This window comes from Aulostomus chinensis, chromosome 22 (assembly GCF_037954235.1).
Source record: "Aulostomus chinensis isolate RoL2024-O1b breed Wild chromosome 22, RoL_Achi_v1.0, whole genome shotgun sequence".
Taxonomy (NCBI): Eukaryota; Metazoa; Chordata; class Actinopteri; order Syngnathiformes; family Aulostomidae; genus Aulostomus; species Aulostomus chinensis.
The window spans coordinates 12,382,406-12,400,742 of record NC_141341.1 but is presented as its reverse complement, the minus strand read 5'-3'; the positions used below and the strand labels follow the sequence as shown (position 1 = coordinate 12,400,742).

General features: G+C 42.9%; 1 protein-coding gene across 6 annotated transcripts in view; it reads right to left on the bottom strand.

Moving 5' to 3' along the window:
* Window positions 1-4,926: 4,926 nt before the first annotated feature.
* Window positions 4,927-18,337, bottom strand: part of LOC147240800 (uncharacterized) — a 34,953-nt gene continuing 21,542 nt past the window's right edge. For 2 of the 6 annotated variants that reach the window (XM_086193809.1, XM_086193810.1), the window contains 11 exons: window positions 14,091-14,210; window positions 13,005-13,153; window positions 11,904-12,046; window positions 11,221-11,462; window positions 10,477-10,840; window positions 10,156-10,324; window positions 7,701-7,805; window positions 7,566-7,616; window positions 7,429-7,483; window positions 7,107-7,349; window positions 4,930-6,201 (listed from right to left, as the gene is read on the bottom strand). In XM_086193809.1, coding sequence (XP_086049935.1) covers window positions 6,191-6,201; window positions 7,107-7,349; window positions 7,429-7,483; window positions 7,566-7,616; window positions 7,701-7,805; window positions 10,156-10,324; window positions 10,477-10,840; window positions 11,221-11,462; window positions 11,904-12,046; window positions 13,005-13,153; window positions 14,091-14,210 — 1,652 coding nt within the window. In that variant the 3' untranslated portion in view covers window positions 4,930-6,190. Of the gene's footprint in view, window positions 6,202-7,106; window positions 7,350-7,428; window positions 7,484-7,565; window positions 7,617-7,700; window positions 7,806-10,155; window positions 10,325-10,476; window positions 10,841-11,220; window positions 11,463-11,903; window positions 12,047-13,004; window positions 13,154-14,090; window positions 14,211-18,337 lie in introns of all 6 variants that reach the window. The other 4 variants (XM_086193808.1, XM_086193811.1, XM_086193807.1 and 1 more) reach the window with 4 other exon arrangements.

Sequence of the window (18,337 nt, the reverse complement as noted above, 5' to 3'; positions counted from 1 at the left end):
GCAATGTTCCACCCTTCCTTCTCAGCTCCTCCTCAGCCTCCACAAAAGACTTCACAACTCAGTACAGCACTCAGAGATCAAGTTGCCCCTCGTTGACCTTAAACAAAGATATGAAAGCAGTCCCTGTTTACTGTCATTTTCCTTCGCGGCACAGTTGTTGGATACTCAGACGTGCCAAGGTTAAAATTAAACTTGACAATCGCTCCCTTGGCGAAGTGTCAGACCACACATGTCTCCTCGTCTGTCACTCACTGTTATGATCTGTTTATGGTGTCACTATAGAGGTGTGGATTCCAAGGGACAGAGGACACCTTTGATCAGTTCGGTCATGAGATTGAAGCTAAATGATGTCAGCAAAGGTAAAGACATGCCAGCATCTTGACCAGACAAAACCGGCTTCACCAAGTGTCATTGTAAGTCAGCAGTTGTTTGGGCCCTTGTCTGTCAAAGAGCCTCGGAGGCTTTTATGTTTGTTTGTTTGTTTGTTTTCCTCTCTTGAAAATGTCAAAAGGACAATTCTGCCAAAAGGGTTCAAATGAAACTTTCTAAAATCTTTTTGAGCGAGTTATCTAATATTACACACGGGCAACAGGACTGAGAGACGAGACCTTTACACAGGAGCCATTTTGAGCTGTCTGAGCTGAAAGTGATCTAATCACTGCTCCTATTATATTTAGTGTCACAGCTATTTTACCATCACAAACAATACCCTAATCTTGTCAGTCAATCAAATCTTAAACCCCAAGTCACAAATCAACCTTGTGAGTTGTTTAAGAGGACACGTGTGAGGATGGATGCATGTGAGTTAACAAGGACGTGAGCTAATCTTTTGGTTTTTCACGTATCAAAATAATCTTTTGAAATAAAAATTACTATAAGAACAACATCAGGAGTTTTCACTGAGACTGTCTTAGTTATGCAGTGCAGCTCCTCATTCTCATACCCCCCCCCCCCCAAAAAATATTTTTCATTATTCGTTTTTTGAAAGCTCTAAGCTGTTGTTTGGGCTTTGATCGAAGAAGTCGTTCAGTTCTGCTGTGAGTTGTTTTTTTTTTATTCTATTCTAGTCTTTTCCCGAAGTACACCAACTAAAATGGGTAAATCAGCTTCAAAACCACTTTCTTTTTCTTTCCTCTGAATCGGATCGAGGCAAAACAACTCGGTCCAACCACACAAAAGACAGTAAACATAATGAACATGCGTTTACACACGTAAAACATTTGTAAGTGAAGGAATTTCTCACCTTGCAGGAGGGAGGGAAAGTGTTGTGAGCGGAGAAGACGTTTCTGCCTCCTTGTTAATTGAAATAAACCGGGAAGAAGCTTCAGGGAAAGGTGTTTGGGATGCGTGCAGCCTCCTGCAACCAACTGTCTGACAACCACTTGGTGAAATCACATCTGAATTATAAATAGTTGCCCCTCTGGACGCATTGTCAATAAAGCTGTTTGAAGAAGGTCTGATGAGTTTGCCTCCTCACGGTGGAGTCTGCTAGCGGTTCTACAAGGAAAACGACAATGAAGGCGTTGTGTTCACTGAGGACTCAAATCATTTATATATGACAATGATCTCACATGGTTTGTCATGTGAAGGATGGGCACACATGTTGAAGCTCGCCACCTCCTGACATATGATTTAAAATTTGTATCCTGTTGCTTTTGGTGGACGTCCAGAGTGGATTTGAGCAGGCGATGGCAGCTCAGCTTCATTCAGAGCGAGAGGGAGATATACGAGACAGTGAGGCCCTGTAATCCTTCAGGTTCCTCTGGTTCCACATGGGTTTGGCAATAGACAAATAGGTCAATGTGGAACCAAAGATAGCAGGATGACTCCAGCGAAGGGCCACAGGAATCGAATGTGTTCATAAAGTTTGTGCAAAGGTTTCGATGCTTCATTTGCATCCTTATTTTTTTGGTACGCCAAGAAAAAATGTCATATTTTAGAGCTCCTGTGGTGTCTACATGTTATCTCAAGTCATTTTCCAAGTTCTCTCAAATCATTTTCAAGGTGCATTTTCAAGCTTCTCCAGAATCTGACAGCTGTGGTCTACAAACTATCTTGATACCAAATCACAACATGAACTCCTCTGTGGTGTTTCTCTGATCCCGGTGTTGCAGTGCGAGACTTTCAAGTCGTAAACTATGCAGCAAATAATATCAACTCAAATGTCGTGCAGACAACATAAGAGAAACAATCATTCACGAAGTTGTCATACATTTCCATCGCAATGTTCTGAACACTTATAAACTCGAAATACTCCAAACTTTCAAAGCGGAATAGGCACTAAACCAAAACTTGACATGCAGCTGAGGTCAGTCAGATAGATCAACTGAAAAGACAAGACAGAAGATGGTCTGACAGTTTCATCGGAGGGAAAAAGACAAACAAAACATCCTTATACTGTGATGAGGTGGTCATAGCAACAATATGCAAACTGTTACCCTGCTTCACTGGGAAGAAATTTCACAAGAGACAGAGGTTTCCAGATGCTCCCCTGCAGAGACGGGAAATGGGTTGAGGAACACAGATGCGCTTGTTCACCAGAGAAACTGCTGGTGGTCCGTCTACGGTCAGAGACGTCTGGTTAGAAGAGGTCTTCACCTGAATATCATCCAGGAACCTCATCACATGAAGAGACAGAAGCTACTGAGAGCAGCAGCGGCGGCAGAAGAAGAAGAAGAAGAAGAAGCACGGAAACTGATGCAGAGGGTGATGCAATATATATGACAGGAATTGCCGAATCAAAATCTATCAATGGTGCCCTACTTTTACAGGATTTTTACCTCCTGTGTGTCCTCCTTCCATACTTTGGTGCATTTTTTTATGCATAACCACTTCTTGAATATACATTTATGCATATCATATTTGTTTAACATGTATTCTTTGTCTTAGAAGATAAATATTCATGCTACTTGGTAGGGGAGGCTGTTAGCCACAGTGGTGTTTATGGCTCCAAGTGACAAGCTCGTTAGGTTATTGACTCAGTTTAAAGTGCATTCCTGACTAGAATGAAATACTGAGAACAGCTGATCCTGGTCAGGAACATTGTGTGTGTGTGGGGGGGAGGGGGATGGGGGGGGGTTGTTATCAGAACAATAACAAAGACTCTGTACTGGGGGCCTCAAAAAAGGTCACAAGTCTCAAAAACTCTTGTCACATCCCTGTTGAAAGGCAAATAGAAAAAAACAAAGTTAAATTATGATCTGATAATGTTTTTTGGTGCATTAAAAAAAATCTGCACCAAAAAACATAAAAGATGTTGTAAAAGTAGTTGTCGCAAGTCATGGTGGTGCCAGAGGGAACGTCGGGCAATCACCAAGTGTGTAATGAATCATCCTCTAGGGATCCTGAGCATCAGCCTACCCAGTCACATTACTATGTAAACAGAAGTAAACAGGGTCTCCTTCTTCTAAAAGACGTGTGATGGAGACTCTCTGTGGGCAGCTTTGGTTTGTATGAGAAATAAGCTTTCTAATTATAAAATCACCGAAGCAAACAGATACAAACAGCACAGCATGCCCCCCCCCCCCCGCGCCCGCTGCCCAATCACGTCCCAATGCCAGGTGGCAGTGTGGTCACAGTTAAACAAGCTCCTGTGTATTTTGCTAGACATTCGATATGCTAGCGCCTCTGTGACAAGTGCAACCACCAAAGAACGAAGGGAAAAAACAAGCCACCACAAGGCCTCTCATATTTGAATGCGAGGGTGTATCATAGCGAGTGGTGAGCAAATCCACGGCGCACCTTTGATCCGTTGGCTGTGGTCAGTCCACTTCTCATTGCAAACACAAGCCCAGCCAACACACACAGCCTGTTACTGAACACAGGGTTCATGTGTGGACATTTTCAGTCTTTTTATGCATGAAATAAACCCCCCGAGATATCTTCAGTGCTTCAGTAATCAAAAACATGTTACAAAATCCAGTAATCAACTTTTAATGATCCAAGTAAGCGATCCGTGACTCCTGAGGCCCAGTAATCCAAGCCAGAGACGACAGTACCTCATCTCCATCCCAGAACAAAAGCTACTCTCATATTTGTCTGCTCCACTCTTTGGGTTTGTCTACTGTATGAGTACACACGATAAATATTAAATAACAGTTGAAGCACATAACTTTATTTTTTTAAATATAAATTATACCTAGGCTGCACGGTGGTGCAGTGGTCAGCACTGTGGCCTCACAGCAAGAAGGTTCCGGGTTCGAGTCCCGGCTCCAGCACGGGATCTGTCTGTGTGAGTCTCCATGTTCTCCCCGTGTCTGTGTGGGTTCTCTCTGGTACTCCAGCTTCCTCCCACAGTCCAAAGACATCAAGAGGGGACGAGGCTGATTGATACTCTAAATTGACTGTAGGTGTGACTGTGAGTGTGAATGGTTGTCTGTCTCTATGTGTTGGCCCTGTGATGGACTGGCGACCTGTCCAGGGTGAATCCCGCCTCTCGCCCGTTGACGCTGGGATAGGCTCCAGCCCCCCCGCGACCCTTAATGTGTAGGAATAAGCGGAAGATGACGATGGATGGATGGATAAATTATACCTGTTAAACATCCTGTCCCGTTTCTGCGTTTATTGTGCATACGTACACTCAGATTACACTCACTGAGTCACCAGATGATGTAAAGAGGGCACACTTACCCCCAAGTGAGAGTTTTAGTGTCACAGTGAGACTAAAACTAGTTTGCTCCGAATGTAACAAAAATACACACTTATATTTTCCACATCCTGTATCACTATCAAACTTTTCTACACCAGTCATCAATCATACTTTTCTGGTGCAGAACAATTTAACTTATGAAATGAAAATGACAATAAACCAGTTGGAGGAATCTGTAGTGAAGTACTGTATAAAGCACACCCAGGACTGAATAATCTAAATTACAGATGCGGGAAAATACTACCAACAATCAAAGTAATGATTAATTAATGAGTAAGTAAAGTATTTCTTCTCTATTACTGTCCACCACTGCATTAATATTACACCTCTGGAGAGAAAACTGAAACTGACTGGTTTTCCAACTAACTTAAGTTGGTTTGTTATTGTTGCCGAATTCAACAACAATGCTTCCAGAAACTAAAAGAATAAAATGGAGAATGTCTTGGACTATGAGTTTTGCTATAAACACATGAACTTCGGGAGTTGTACAGCGCTTGTGTGCAGAAAAAGGAACAAAGTAGTCAACTTCCCTAGACTGCCATCTACTGGAACCAACGGAGACTAAAACCGCTTTTAACTACTGACTCGTACTTCAACCAGAACTGTAACATCTTCGCGTCAAACAAGCCACAAAACAAAAAAATTTAACAACAACGACGACAACAAAAAAAAAAAAAACACAAAAGAAGGGTAAAAATGTCAGTTACTTCTGGTATAAATAGAAAAGCCCTGATCTTGAAGTCTCTCAAATTTACACAGCACAGGCTGAAAGGGCACAGCTTTATTTCCATACCGTAACGCAATACCCAATATACTTCTATTAGCAGCAGACTGAAAGGGTGGGAGGATATAAACGGACACTCTCGTTCCCTTTCATAAAGCTTTATTTCACAGATCCCCTGCAACAGGAGGCCCAAGCAGCCAGGCTCATGATACATTTACATACACTGTCTGTGGCCAGTCCTCACGCTGCTCCGCATGTTAAATAACTCAATAGTTCAAGACGAAAACAACAAACACGCACACGCACACACACACACACACACACACACACACACACACACACTGTTCAACTCAAGATAACAATATCATAACAACAATAATAATAACAACCATTGTCAAATATTATGTATTTCCAGGGTCTTATACTGTATTTTCTAAAATTTGTTACATAGGCAGTCATCTTTAAGGTGCACCATAAAATCTGCATGTGACATTTCAGTAAAACTTGACAAATGCTGCACCATAACACGCGGCAAAGACAGAGAATACTTGTTTCTTTTTCTTCTTTTTTTTTATTTTTTTTTTTTCTTAAGTCATTTGGATGTTTGTTTTCCAGGCATCTCCTCCCGTTTTTCGTCATCTGCGTCAGATACCGGATGTCGTGGTGAAATCGGCGCAGTTCCGACTGTTCATTTGGCACACTGTTTTATAAGTGGCTGTGGTGTGGCATCAATCTCATCAGCTCAGAGACGTAAGGCTCCGTGAATGTGGGCGGGGATGGGGGGGAGGGGGTCGGGGTGTGTGGGTGTGGGGGCAGACTCACAGGACCTCTGCAGAAGGGGACAGGAGAGAAGGTGAGACAACAGAGACAAGCTGTTTTCAACTCGCCATCAAATTAGATGTGATGTTTACGACAACATTCAATAGTGTCCATGTCATGTGACCTCACGACTCTAAACCATCACCAGACAGGGCAAATAAAAGGTCACAGCTGGCTCTTTCTACTTCATTTTACTGAAATATCTACTTTATTTGAATTCTTTTAACTGCAAAATTCATTCATGGTTTTCAATTGCTCCGAGGTCATGTGACCCAAGGGCGCCAAAACAATAACAGATATTAATAGTAGAAAGGACAATTAAGACACACCTCTTGTGTAACAGTAAAATGTATGCATATATATAGTATTTATAAATGTCTTTCTTTTTTGCATCTTTTCTACCTTTTAGTATGGCTCCTTCATTTATTTACCACTATGTATTTGTAGATGTTTCTAACTTGGCAATCCACATCTGCTGCTGCAACACTGTAAATTTACCAGTCTTTGGAAGAATAAGGGATTATCTTATCTTATCTTATAAACTTCCTACCTGGGGTTCCTTTAAGATCATATAAGGGACAACAAGATTGAGTTGATAAAAACAAAAACAAAAATCAAACAGATTAAATTGCACATTTAAATATGTAACTATTTTTTGTTTTTGTTTTTCTTGTTTCTTGTTCATGCTTGTAAAAATTCTGTAGGTATAAAATGTAAGAAAGAAAAGTCCATAAAAACAATGATAATGCTGCTGGTGGTAATATTGATATTTTTGACTTCTAAGTGTCATTTTTACTGTAAAATAAAGTTAATTTTGTTTTATTGCAGCGGGCAAAGCTCCCCTCTGATCAGAGGTGGGCCGTCCAGCTCTCACTCTGTGGTGTCTGTGCTGTCATCACAGTCGTGGTGCTGTACCTGCGACGTGCTGAGGCTTCATTGGGCCCGTTTTCATCAGGAAAGGTTCTCCTCCCTCGAATGAAGGGTCACTGCCCAGGCCGCTCTGGGTTTGTGCCGGGTTACTGCTGCTGTTCAGCTGGATGATCTCCTCAAAGTCAGCCGCCTCGCCATTAGCTGAGACGCCGTTCTGGTGACTGGCAGGCTGGACTCCATTTACAACGGGGCTTTGGACCGCCGTGCCAGGACTCAACAGGTTTTCAGCTGCGACAGAGGATATTTAATATTATTCTTTTATCATTTCTACAACAAAAAGCATCTAATGATGAGATGTGACAGTTACCTTTGCTGAGCTCTGTGTCCTTGCCATTCACCTGTGGAGACGCCTTCACGTCTTTCTGTGAAGAGCAAGAAGGTGGTTGTTATTTTACCAGAGAAAGGCTCGTTTATTCGAGTGTGTGTATGAGGAGTCACACAAACCTTCTCTCCCGCATCACTTTTTCGAGTCCTCTTCATGATCTCCTCCAGGCGCTACACAGATCAGACAGAGAGAAGTCAGCTTTGTGTTTTTCAGACAGACGGATGGACTCTGCAGTGACTTCCTAAAGTCCTCACCTTCTTTCTCTCCAGTCGCTCCTGCTCTTCCTTCTGGAAGTGCTTCTCCCTCTCTATGCGCTGCTGCTCGGCCTCTTCGCGGGCTTTAGCTTCTGCTTCCTCCCTCTGGGAAAAAAAACACACATTAAAAAACAACATTAATATGAAGCAAACAAACATGAAAATACAAAGAGTCTAAAACCAATGAGCCAGCCAATCACTCTCTGTGTGTGTGTGTGTGTGTGTGTGTGTTTGTGTGTGTGCGCGCGTGCCTGTGTGTGTGTGTGTGGGGGGGGGGGGGGTAGAAATCTGATATAAAGGGAGCTGAGAAATGCAAATGTGGTGTAGTAGATGGTAGACAGGACGCTACCTTAGCTGCACTCATAGAAATTCCCACCGAGAACCACATAGAGAGCAAGCGGCCCGATCACACAGTCAGGGCTCATATCAAGTTCACCTCATAACCGTGAGCCAGGGAACCTCTGGGGATGGTGCTTCTGCATCCGTCCCTCACCTGTTCACCTATTTCAGCAACTCAGGTGTTAAGCAGACGCATTTGTGCAAAGTAAGGTACAACAGCACAATTGTTGTGGTTATATTTAGCTTTTGATTTTTCTTTAAAAATCAGAAAAACCAGTTAGATTAGTTGAAAAGGTTTCAGGTGTCGACTCAGGTTTCAGGTGTTCTGAGAGAAGCTGAAACAAACTTAATTCAGAAATGAGTTTAACAAATCAATTGCAAGGTTTTATGGAAAAAAATAACTTTCCCCCTACTTCTATAACAAAACACACCTTAAAGTGTGAAAGCCTGGATAGCGTCATTTTCCACCAGCAGGGGGCAGCACACGCCATGTCAGCCCTGCAGCCTCCAGGCCAGGGTTGATAGTATGCAAGTAACTCAATTACATGGTTCACGAAGCATTTCTCCTCAACACCAAGCAAGCAGATGCGTTGAAGTCAGTGATAGCTGTTAAATTATGATGCGTGCATGGATCACATCTGTCAACCCAGATACAACCTGCTGCAAACCACCGACAGAGTGGAAATACCACATTTGGTTTCCCGGGTAGACGTTAAATGTTCGCATACATTTTCAGACAGCTAGCACAACTCTTGGACCTAAAAATATGAGGCCATCCTAGTCTCAAGCGAGTGTGCTGTCAGGGTGAAACAATGGATCTATTGAGGGGAAAAAAGGGGAGTCGAGCATAGCTGAGCGCTTCAGGCATGGCGTATACTGACGCTGCTTATCCGACTATCAGCCCACTGCAGAGCCCAATGATCGAGACAGAGGCAACACAGGCCTGTCACTATCCCCCCGATCACAATGGCTCCCTCAGCCTCTGCTCATCACCATTATGGAGGTCACCAGCTGGCATCTGCCCGGGCAGACAAGGGGCCTCTGACTAGTAGGGCTCATGCATGACACACATCATCCGTGACAGCAGCACATATTCACCTCTTTTAATCTGCCCAGATGCCAGACAGTCCGACCGCTGCCTGACGTTTGGATTCGCTATCCTTCTATGCATTAATCTGCCCAGATGGTAAGTGGGTTTACAGCATGTGGGGATCACAGGGATTCATGACCCTTAATGGAAAATTTAAGGGTTTCGGTTGCAGTAGTATTTACTCTTTATAAGACGTGATAATGGGTCTCCGTGATTAAGAACCGGGTGTTGAGCAGTCTGGTAAAACCTTTTACAGATCGTTGATTTTTACAGTAAAGTTCCTTAAAATCTGACACAAAAAGACATTCCATTTAAAGATACCCTTTGTGACTTTGGTGTGTCAAAGAGGTGAACATTTTTTAATGAATATATTCATAACTGAGATTTAAAAAAAAACTTTTTTAAGAGGACGACTGGGTCCCTGGAATATTACTTGAAAAGTTAGCGTTCCATTGCAGTTGCTCACAACAGAGGGGTCTGAAGTTTTGTCTACAAGGAAATTCTAGGATTAAGTTTGGTTCCAGATGCTAAGAATTACATGTAGAGTGAATGTGTTTTGTTCCCGTGAATGTAAACAAGCCCCCTCCCCGAAAACTGCACATATTACCTTTAATTTAGCTCTTATCAGCTGATGGAGAATGCTAGTCTAGCAGGGTCAAATGACCTCTGAAACCACAAACATGAACTTTTAACATTTAATGTCCTTTGTTCTCCAACAGAGAACAGGTACCTACAACTTTCAAACTGTATGTCCCCCAAAAATAAATTGTTTTGGAACTTGAATAGTTGGTCCCAGCCAAAACCAAAAGGTAGGTGTTTATTCCAGTGCAAACCATTACAACATCGGTAGGCATCATTCAACAGCTTTGTGCATTGTCCATTATGAGTTCTCCTTGATATTAATGGAGGAGATGCGGGCCAGTTTGCTAGTGGAAACCAATGTTCAATGATCCTGAATGGAACCAGCTAAAGACCTCATTCCCTGTATCTGTGTCGACTTCCTGGTTCTCTCCATCCATCACTTACCTGTTTCTGCAGCAACAGCTCAGCTTTGGCCCTCTCCTGAGCCTCCTTCTCCTCTAGAACTCGCTGGGCTTCGTCTCTCAGACGTTGCTGCTCAGCCATGAATCGGGCCTCCTCCTCTCTACGCTTCCTCTCCTCAGCCTCGCGAGCCATCGCCTCCTCCCTCAGGATCCTAAAAAGATGAAATGTGTATTTTACATACAGGATACTCTACTGGCAGAGAAAGGGCAGAGAAAGGGCCTCAGCGGGCGTTACAAAGCCCCAACTCTGCTGAGATTAAGAAGTTAGATGCGAGTGATATTCAATTGTCAGTGAGCCTCAGACCTGTTCTTGTGCTCCTGCTCCAGGCGCTCTTGCTCCTCCCTCTCCCGCTGCTCTCGGGCTTGTCTGCGTTTCTCTGCTAGGACACGAGCCGCCTCCTCTGGGTTGTTGGTGCCTGCTGATGGCTTGCTGGCCGGTGTGGCTGGTGAAGCTTGTGCAGCTGGAGCGGTGGCTGCGGCGGCAGGGGTGGCAGGTGTTGCAGGTTTACTGGAAGGAGCAGGATTACTGGTGGCGTTCGCTGCTGGAGAGGCAGCTGGTGCAGCAGGCTCGTCACTTCGCAAGGATGCTGCTACTACAACCGGCGGGCTGAGAGAAGGAGGTGTGACCGGTACAGAGGACACAACGATGGCAGGAACATTACCCGAGTCTATACAAGAGAGAGAAAAGACAGAACAAGTGATGTTTACAAGTCTTAGACATTCCCGTGACTTGAAGGGAAGCTTGTACTAATTTTCATAGTAATCAAAACAAATCCAGAAAAGCACAAATGTCAGAAATATACAAATACAAAAAATAGAAGCAGAGGAAAATAACAGAAGATACCAAAATCATGTAACTAGTTTAACATTCCGTTTTCTATTTTCAGGTATGAATGTCTCCCTGTTAAACAGCCACAGTGAGGACATAAAAGAGAGAGACTGCAGGGGGGTTATCAGCGTGTGTTCACTCTCAGCAACATGAAAGTCAGCCAAAAACCTCAATGTCACCTTGATGACTGGAAACCATCCCCATGGCAACCACACTCACTCTTTTTCTCTTCTGGAGTTTGAGGCTGCTGAGGTTCATGGCCTGTTTCCACAGCGACCGTAGTGACCGTCTGGGGCTGAACCCTTGCGGGCGTCTGAGCCCTTTTGGGTCGGGTCTTGTTGCCAGGAGGTGGTGTCTTCTTTCCTGTGGGTGTCTTGGGGGCCGTTGATGGCACCAAGGGGGATAGGGGCCGACTTTTGGGGGCTGCAGGTGATGGGGGTCTGTTTTTGCGCTTCAGGCTGCTGATGATTAGAGAAGAGACAGCAGGAGAGGTGAAATATAAGCAGGAGAACCAGAGTCACATGAGATGAGGAAGGTGATGAGGTTTCAGGTGCTGCACATAAAACACAACTAGGTCAGGAGGAAGGTTGGAGAGACTCGATCTGAAGCGCAGCGTTGGGTTGATGTGACTCTTTGGCTGTGTGTGTGTGTGTGGGGGGGGGGGGGGGGGTAACATGAGAGGAGGGACCATTCTGCCTGAGCACTCCTCACTCTGCTCCTGCCAGACTGGCCCGCATGAATGGTGTCCAGCAGCCTCTCTATTAGTAGTTAGATTACAGCGTGTTGGACCATCTGTTAGACATTAACCTGCTCCAGGGATAAAGCCTGACACACTTCTCCTGCTTCAAGGATGAGTCAGTCTTGTTTGCAGTCACTTACATTATTGGGCTACATGAGCCTACCTGGTCTCTGGCTGGGGTCTCTGGGTTGTGGTTGTGGGTGATGCCGTCTGTCTCCTCTTCTGCACTTTCTCTTTCGTGAGAGCGCTCTTTTCTTTTTCATTCTCCCGCTCCTTGTCTTTCTTCTCTTTCTTCTTTTTGTCCACCTTGGAAAGAACAGTGCCTCAAATACTTAGACATCATTTTCTCAAATTGAAGTTTTTGTGATACAATTTATTGCACACGTTGTCCTTCATCAGTACTTGGCAAGAATACAACTGCCTGTTTCTGCTCGCATCTTTGAATTGACGTGGCATTTAATCGCACCACCACTGAGATTCACTTCACCAGTAGACTGTTGGGGACGGGTTTTTTGCATGTGGACACTTAAGAAATACATTAATATTCATGTGAAAAGTACTATTTCCTTTTGGTTAGAGCTAAGGCGTTTACCAACAAATTAAGAGGCACTTTCCTCATTCATTTTTTATGAATTTTCCCGAGCCAGCTAACAGCTGGTTAGCTTAGCTTGGCACACAGGCTGAAACCAGCTATCTTCGCTCTGGTTAATCCACCAACCAGCATTTATAGAACTGACTAGTAGGGACGGCGTGGCTGAGGAGGTAGAGTGGCTGTCTCAATCTTGAATGCCACGCTTCCCTTTCATCTGGGTGGACGTGTCTTCAGAGCCGCTTTGGTACCTTGTGTGGCAGCCATCAGTGTGTTTGCATCAATGGGCTGTGTAAAATCAGTCCATTTAAAAGAGGATTTCTTTGCAGGATCAGTAACTTCCTTGTCTCTACAGGTTGGCTGGCAACCTCATGGACTGCTGGTGTCATATTTTATGGTATAGGTTACATTAAAATTGAGCATCTACATAAGAAGAGCAATCTCAAAACGTCAAACTCGTTTTGAAGACACTGTACAAGTTACATATCTTTAACCTGCTAGAACAATCTTATCTGTCTTTCACCTGTCAGTGCTAAACTAGTTTTGTACATCTGGAGAACGGCTTCTAAATCGGAACCTCTGATTTTGTTTTTTGGTTGCATCAATCTAATGAATTCTATCTGTCAGCGTGAGAATTATCACGCACACAGTGTAAACAGTATCTAGGCAGCTTACCGGTGTGGAGTTCCGTCGACGCTGCCGCTGGGTGATGTCCGGCGTGCTGGCGGAGGAGACCCTCCAGCGCTCGGCAGCGTTCTGGTGCGGGTGGTGGGAGCAGGCGTTCAGTGGGCTGGCTGAGGCTGAACGGGAGCAGTGGTGAGAGTCTGAATAGCACATGAACATGCAGAGAACGCCGGCAGGGCCGAGGTCAGGGTCCATGCACACACACACGTTCACACACCACATGCAGAGTGACATAAAACATCTGAGATCAAGCGACGCACATGACATGCTAGGAGACTATTGTGAAACAATTCACATCTACGGCAGAAACTGAACCTCTCTTGTTTACAACAGCACTGATCTTATTTCCGCTCATTGATTCATCATTTATGCTGGAGGAAAGAGAAGCTTAACAATGATAAAAAAAGGCTACTGCGTTTTGCTGCTTTTCGCTAAGCTACACTATGTTAGCTTTTTTTTTACTAATTTCTCATTTGCAGTTTTAACAATGACCAATGAACCAAAAAAAGTCGTACACAAGAGGAGGAGAGAGAATAAGTATAAAAGCAGTACAATTATGGTAAAATCATGGTTTATGATGCGATTTTCTGCTCTTTACCTTTGTCATATTGAATATATTTGGGGTTGGACAGATACTTTGACAAAAAAGGAATATGACAACATCTTTTTGGAAATTTTAAGTTGTAAATGAAAAGCAACATTGTACATGATTTTCGCAGAGTGAAGATTCTGAGTTTTTTTCTGCTTTTCTCTGTTTTATGTCATCTTAGATCAACTATTTTGGGTTTGTTTTATTTGAACACAATCAGCACTCTGCTTTTCAAAAGGCTGTATTATGGTGTAAAATCTATCAAGTTTAAAATTTATACTACATTCAATGATAAAATAACAGTCAACAGAGCATCTTTGCTGCCAATCAAAACAAATACCACCATCCAGTTATATAAAACAGAGAAAGAACAAAAAAAAAACCAGACAACTGTCCAGAGTGTCTGATTCCTACACACTGCAACGTTGTGCAGACACACGAGGGTGGCTTCCCTGAACACAAAGTTCTGGACGGGCTTTCACACTCACGGGCATCGCTGTTGTTGAGGAGGGTGGCGGCACTGCGACTGCGAGCCAGGAAGGACAGCGTGGGCGTCATGAGCCGTTCCACAATCCTGCTCTCCCACGGGCTCAGACGCAGGCTGCGGGCTGACACAAGAGGGTGCTGTTAGAGTCAGTGTCGGGTTATACCCACTCCAAACAGCTCCACGCACACTTCTTTGATTTCTCCTGCACACATTCAACCCTATACAGCAGGACATGTAGCACTACTCACACACACACGCACATCATCCCATCCACAGGTCATGAGCTGCTGGATGTTGACATCTGTGGACATTTCATTCGCTTGGGTGGTAAGTAAAACCTTTATTCGTATTTATTTGCACGTGAATGAAATGAAACCAGACTTTTCCAGTAGCACATGAACCCCCACTTAATAATTTTTTTTTCTCCTGGCACCAATAATCTCATTGGTTGATCCATCAAGAGGAGGAGGAGCCACGGAACCACAGTTTTTGGGGAAAAAAAAGAAAAAGCTGCCATTACCGTGACTGCGGTGTTCTAGCGGTTCATTAAACGAGTCCATATGTGATGCGGTATCTGCAATTCTCTACCTCGCTTGGAAAATACTGATACTTCAGTTGTCTTTGGTGGCTTTTCTACCAAGTGGAAAAGTAGTATTTGTAGTTGCATAAAAAAACATTAAATTCTCAACACCCTCGTTGACCATCAGGACATTCTGTTGGCCCTGGTTATGCCCACTTAATCTGCACATTCAAACAAAGAGCATCCGATTTCCACAATGTCCTTGCTTTCAATACAAAAATCAATGCAGTCAACAAGATCCTGGCATCGTCAAAGTGTCTGAGCCGAGAAGAGGAAAGTGTAGTAATTTCAGAATGACTGAGAACGATACTATTTAATTTACATTTAGCTCGGCTGAAAATACCAGTAATTCCTGTGGCCATTAGTAATAAGTCTGTATTATTACTGCTTGAAAGATATCAGCAGGAGCACGATGATGGAACGCTTGAAAGCAGTAATAAGTGGTCACTGAAACAGAATTTGGCCTTTAAAACATGGATGACATGATCAAACTGGGCATCAGTCTGAAGGTAACCGGTTCTTTAGCTCCGCCTACCGAGCTTTGACTCACCCAGTGAGATCACGGACCACTACTCGCTGAACTCACACACACGCCAACATATGTAGAAAGTCATGTAAGCGTGAATGACGTTACAGCACCAGACATTAGAAAGAAAAGCACAGAGGTACAAACCCAAGATAATTTTCATCACTTACCACATTTAATTTATGACTGTTTCTGGTCAGCATTAGTCTGACACTTACTTAACACCATTTTGATAATATAATAGCAATAAGTGTGTTTACTGTTCTTGAGTGATAAAAATTCAACAAACACCACATCCAAAAACAGCAAAATATAATCCAACGTCTTGTAACGAGTGGAATAAACACACACAGGCTAGTAAGTCACTCTCTCATGAGCAAAGCAAACTTTGAGTCAGAGAATAAAGTTGCTTTTGAGTCTTTGATTCCTGCAGGATCAAATCAGTCTGATAATATTTGTTAGATGCCTGTGTCAGAATGATATGACAAACACTAGAGAACCTCCGAAGGGAATAACGAGAGAAAGAGAAAAATAAATGCGAGACTCTTCACAAGGAATATCATAGAGGAGGCTCCGGTTTCTTCAACAGGAGCTGAAATACTGAGAGAAACACCGCAGTGCAGCATTTTCTCAAGTTCAGAAGCACCTGCAGCTTAGTACATTTACTTCAATACTTGAAGTAGAGCTGACATGTAAATTACTTTTCGACCCTTCCAGTTCAGATTGTGTCACATTGTTCGCCTCTATGAAAATACGTTCTGATTTACAGAGGTAATTTCTTTATGCTTTTATGTCAAAATCTGCCTTTTCTTTCTACAAAGCAAAATATCACACATGCTTAAGTAAGATAGAAACCGATTTCAACCAATGACATCATCACAACCACTCGCCGATCAGTTTTCAATTTAGCTGCGTGCGTGACGGCTCCAGATTATGAGCGGCACATTTTACTTCAGCAGCAGGATGGACTTGCTTCCTAACGCCTGACCTCTGGTTCTTCACTCCTCGGCATTTCAATCAAAGTCCCCCCGATGTTATTTCCCAACTTTCGACTCTATTTCTCTTGAAAATGTGTTATGATACAGCAGTTCTCAAAATGTATCAACTATATCGACTCTGCCCTTCCTTTAGAATGTTAGCATGTGTATGAAACATCCTTCTTTTATAAACGGTCCCTTTAAACCTGTGACATTAAACACTTCCAAGCTGTGAGAGGAGCATTTAGGTGTTTGTCAACCTTGGCTTTTGTCTTGGGCCAAAATCACTGATAGCCACCAAAATCAAAATACACGTTCCAGTGTGTGACAGGCAACAGCTTAACAGCTACAATATAGTGGTTTAGTCAGACAAACTTGTTTTAAGTCTGTCTGTTTGTCTATTGGGGCCTTTAAGTGGGAAAAATACATATTTGCAGTGGATGGATTTTGATGAAGATGTGCCATATTTTAATAAATTCTCTAACAGCATTGGAACGATTCCACTGAATTTGAACCCCATAAGCCAACTCAGTTAAAGAAACAAACAAACACACACACACACACACACCCACACACACACACACACACACACACACACACACACACACACACACACACACATAATAATAATAATAGTGCATATTGGTGGAATCAGTCTTTGGATTATCAACAACAGCGCTCATCATATAACTGCACAGTCTTTTACTGCATCTTGGACAGATCCTTTTCACAACATGTTTCATGACTAACAGATAACCAGGATACCTCCTGTTGCTAGGCAACAGTGGTTTACCTCCTCCTCCTCTTCTTCTTTCTCCAATGTGGCAAGAGGACGCTGTTTGCCTGGTGACTGATGTTCACCTGGATGTAGATGGGTGCTTGGACCCGTGCAACATCACTAACCTCACCACTATCTCACTGATGCACTGTACACAACATCTCCCAAGGGCAGAGACACTAGCTCTGGTCTGGCTCTGCAGAAATATGATTCAGCTCTGAACCGTCCTTCTATCTCCCTGCAATATTGAAGCATCTATATAAGTCATGACCAAGCAAGAAATCTGAAACGCTACTGTGACGGCACTGGAGCTGGGGGCTGAAGGGCTGGTGATACGACCTATTACTGACACACGTGAGGCATGATGAGGCGACCGGAGAGAAAGAGTGCTGCTTTTGTGCATGTGTCAATTCTGGTTAAATTAAATCGATTTAAATATGAACCTCACAACAGCAGCGTGACAAAAAAAAAAAGCTAAGGTTCTTGTTTTGTTTGCTGTTAAAACATATTGTAATATTACGACTTTATCGCAAACAATTCTGCATCATTTAACAGATGATAAGAGCATGTTATTTTATATTGTTGTATCACAGTAAAGATGTGGATGTGGTTAGCCATGCTGCTAGCATGGTCTGATGGTTGGTCCAAATCAATATTTAATTCATCTTAAGATTTACAAAACTAATGATAGTAATATCACCCTTTCTGTATAGAGCTAAATGGCAGGGGTTAGCATGCTAACATGCTTAACTTAAAAGATTACAATGACATTACATCTATCATACTTACCATTAGCATGTTATTATAATCAATGTGAGCATGTTAGCATGCAGAACACCGCTCTGCCTAATTACATCATCACACAGCTGCTAGCACGGACGCGAGTAGTTAGCTTGTTGTAGCAATACACCAGTTCATAGGAGCAGGACCAAATACAGATACTGGAACATATCCTGATACCTGAAAGCTCCTTTTGTTGCACGTTATTGATACACTGGTGTGAAATATTAATAGTTTTATTAAAAAATCTTGGAATGTTTTCAAGTTACAGTATTTATCAAATGTATTAAAGAAGTGTTATACTAAGACTATGTACTTCCATGTGCATTGTTTTATCTCATTAATCAATTTCTGGAAACCTGGCATGATATTGTAGTAATTAAACACATAATTCCGGCCTTCTGGGGCTTTTTTTCTTGTTTCCTTACATGGATGTCCTAACAAATTAATCATTTTACAACACATCAGTTTTGGTAGTATCATTTACTACTTCTAGTTAACACATGTATGAAATTTCTCTTGTTTTACTGTATGTTGATGTTGGGAATCTATATGAATGTTTTGTTTAGTAAAATGGCAAAGTTTTGTTTATGTATCAAGTAATACA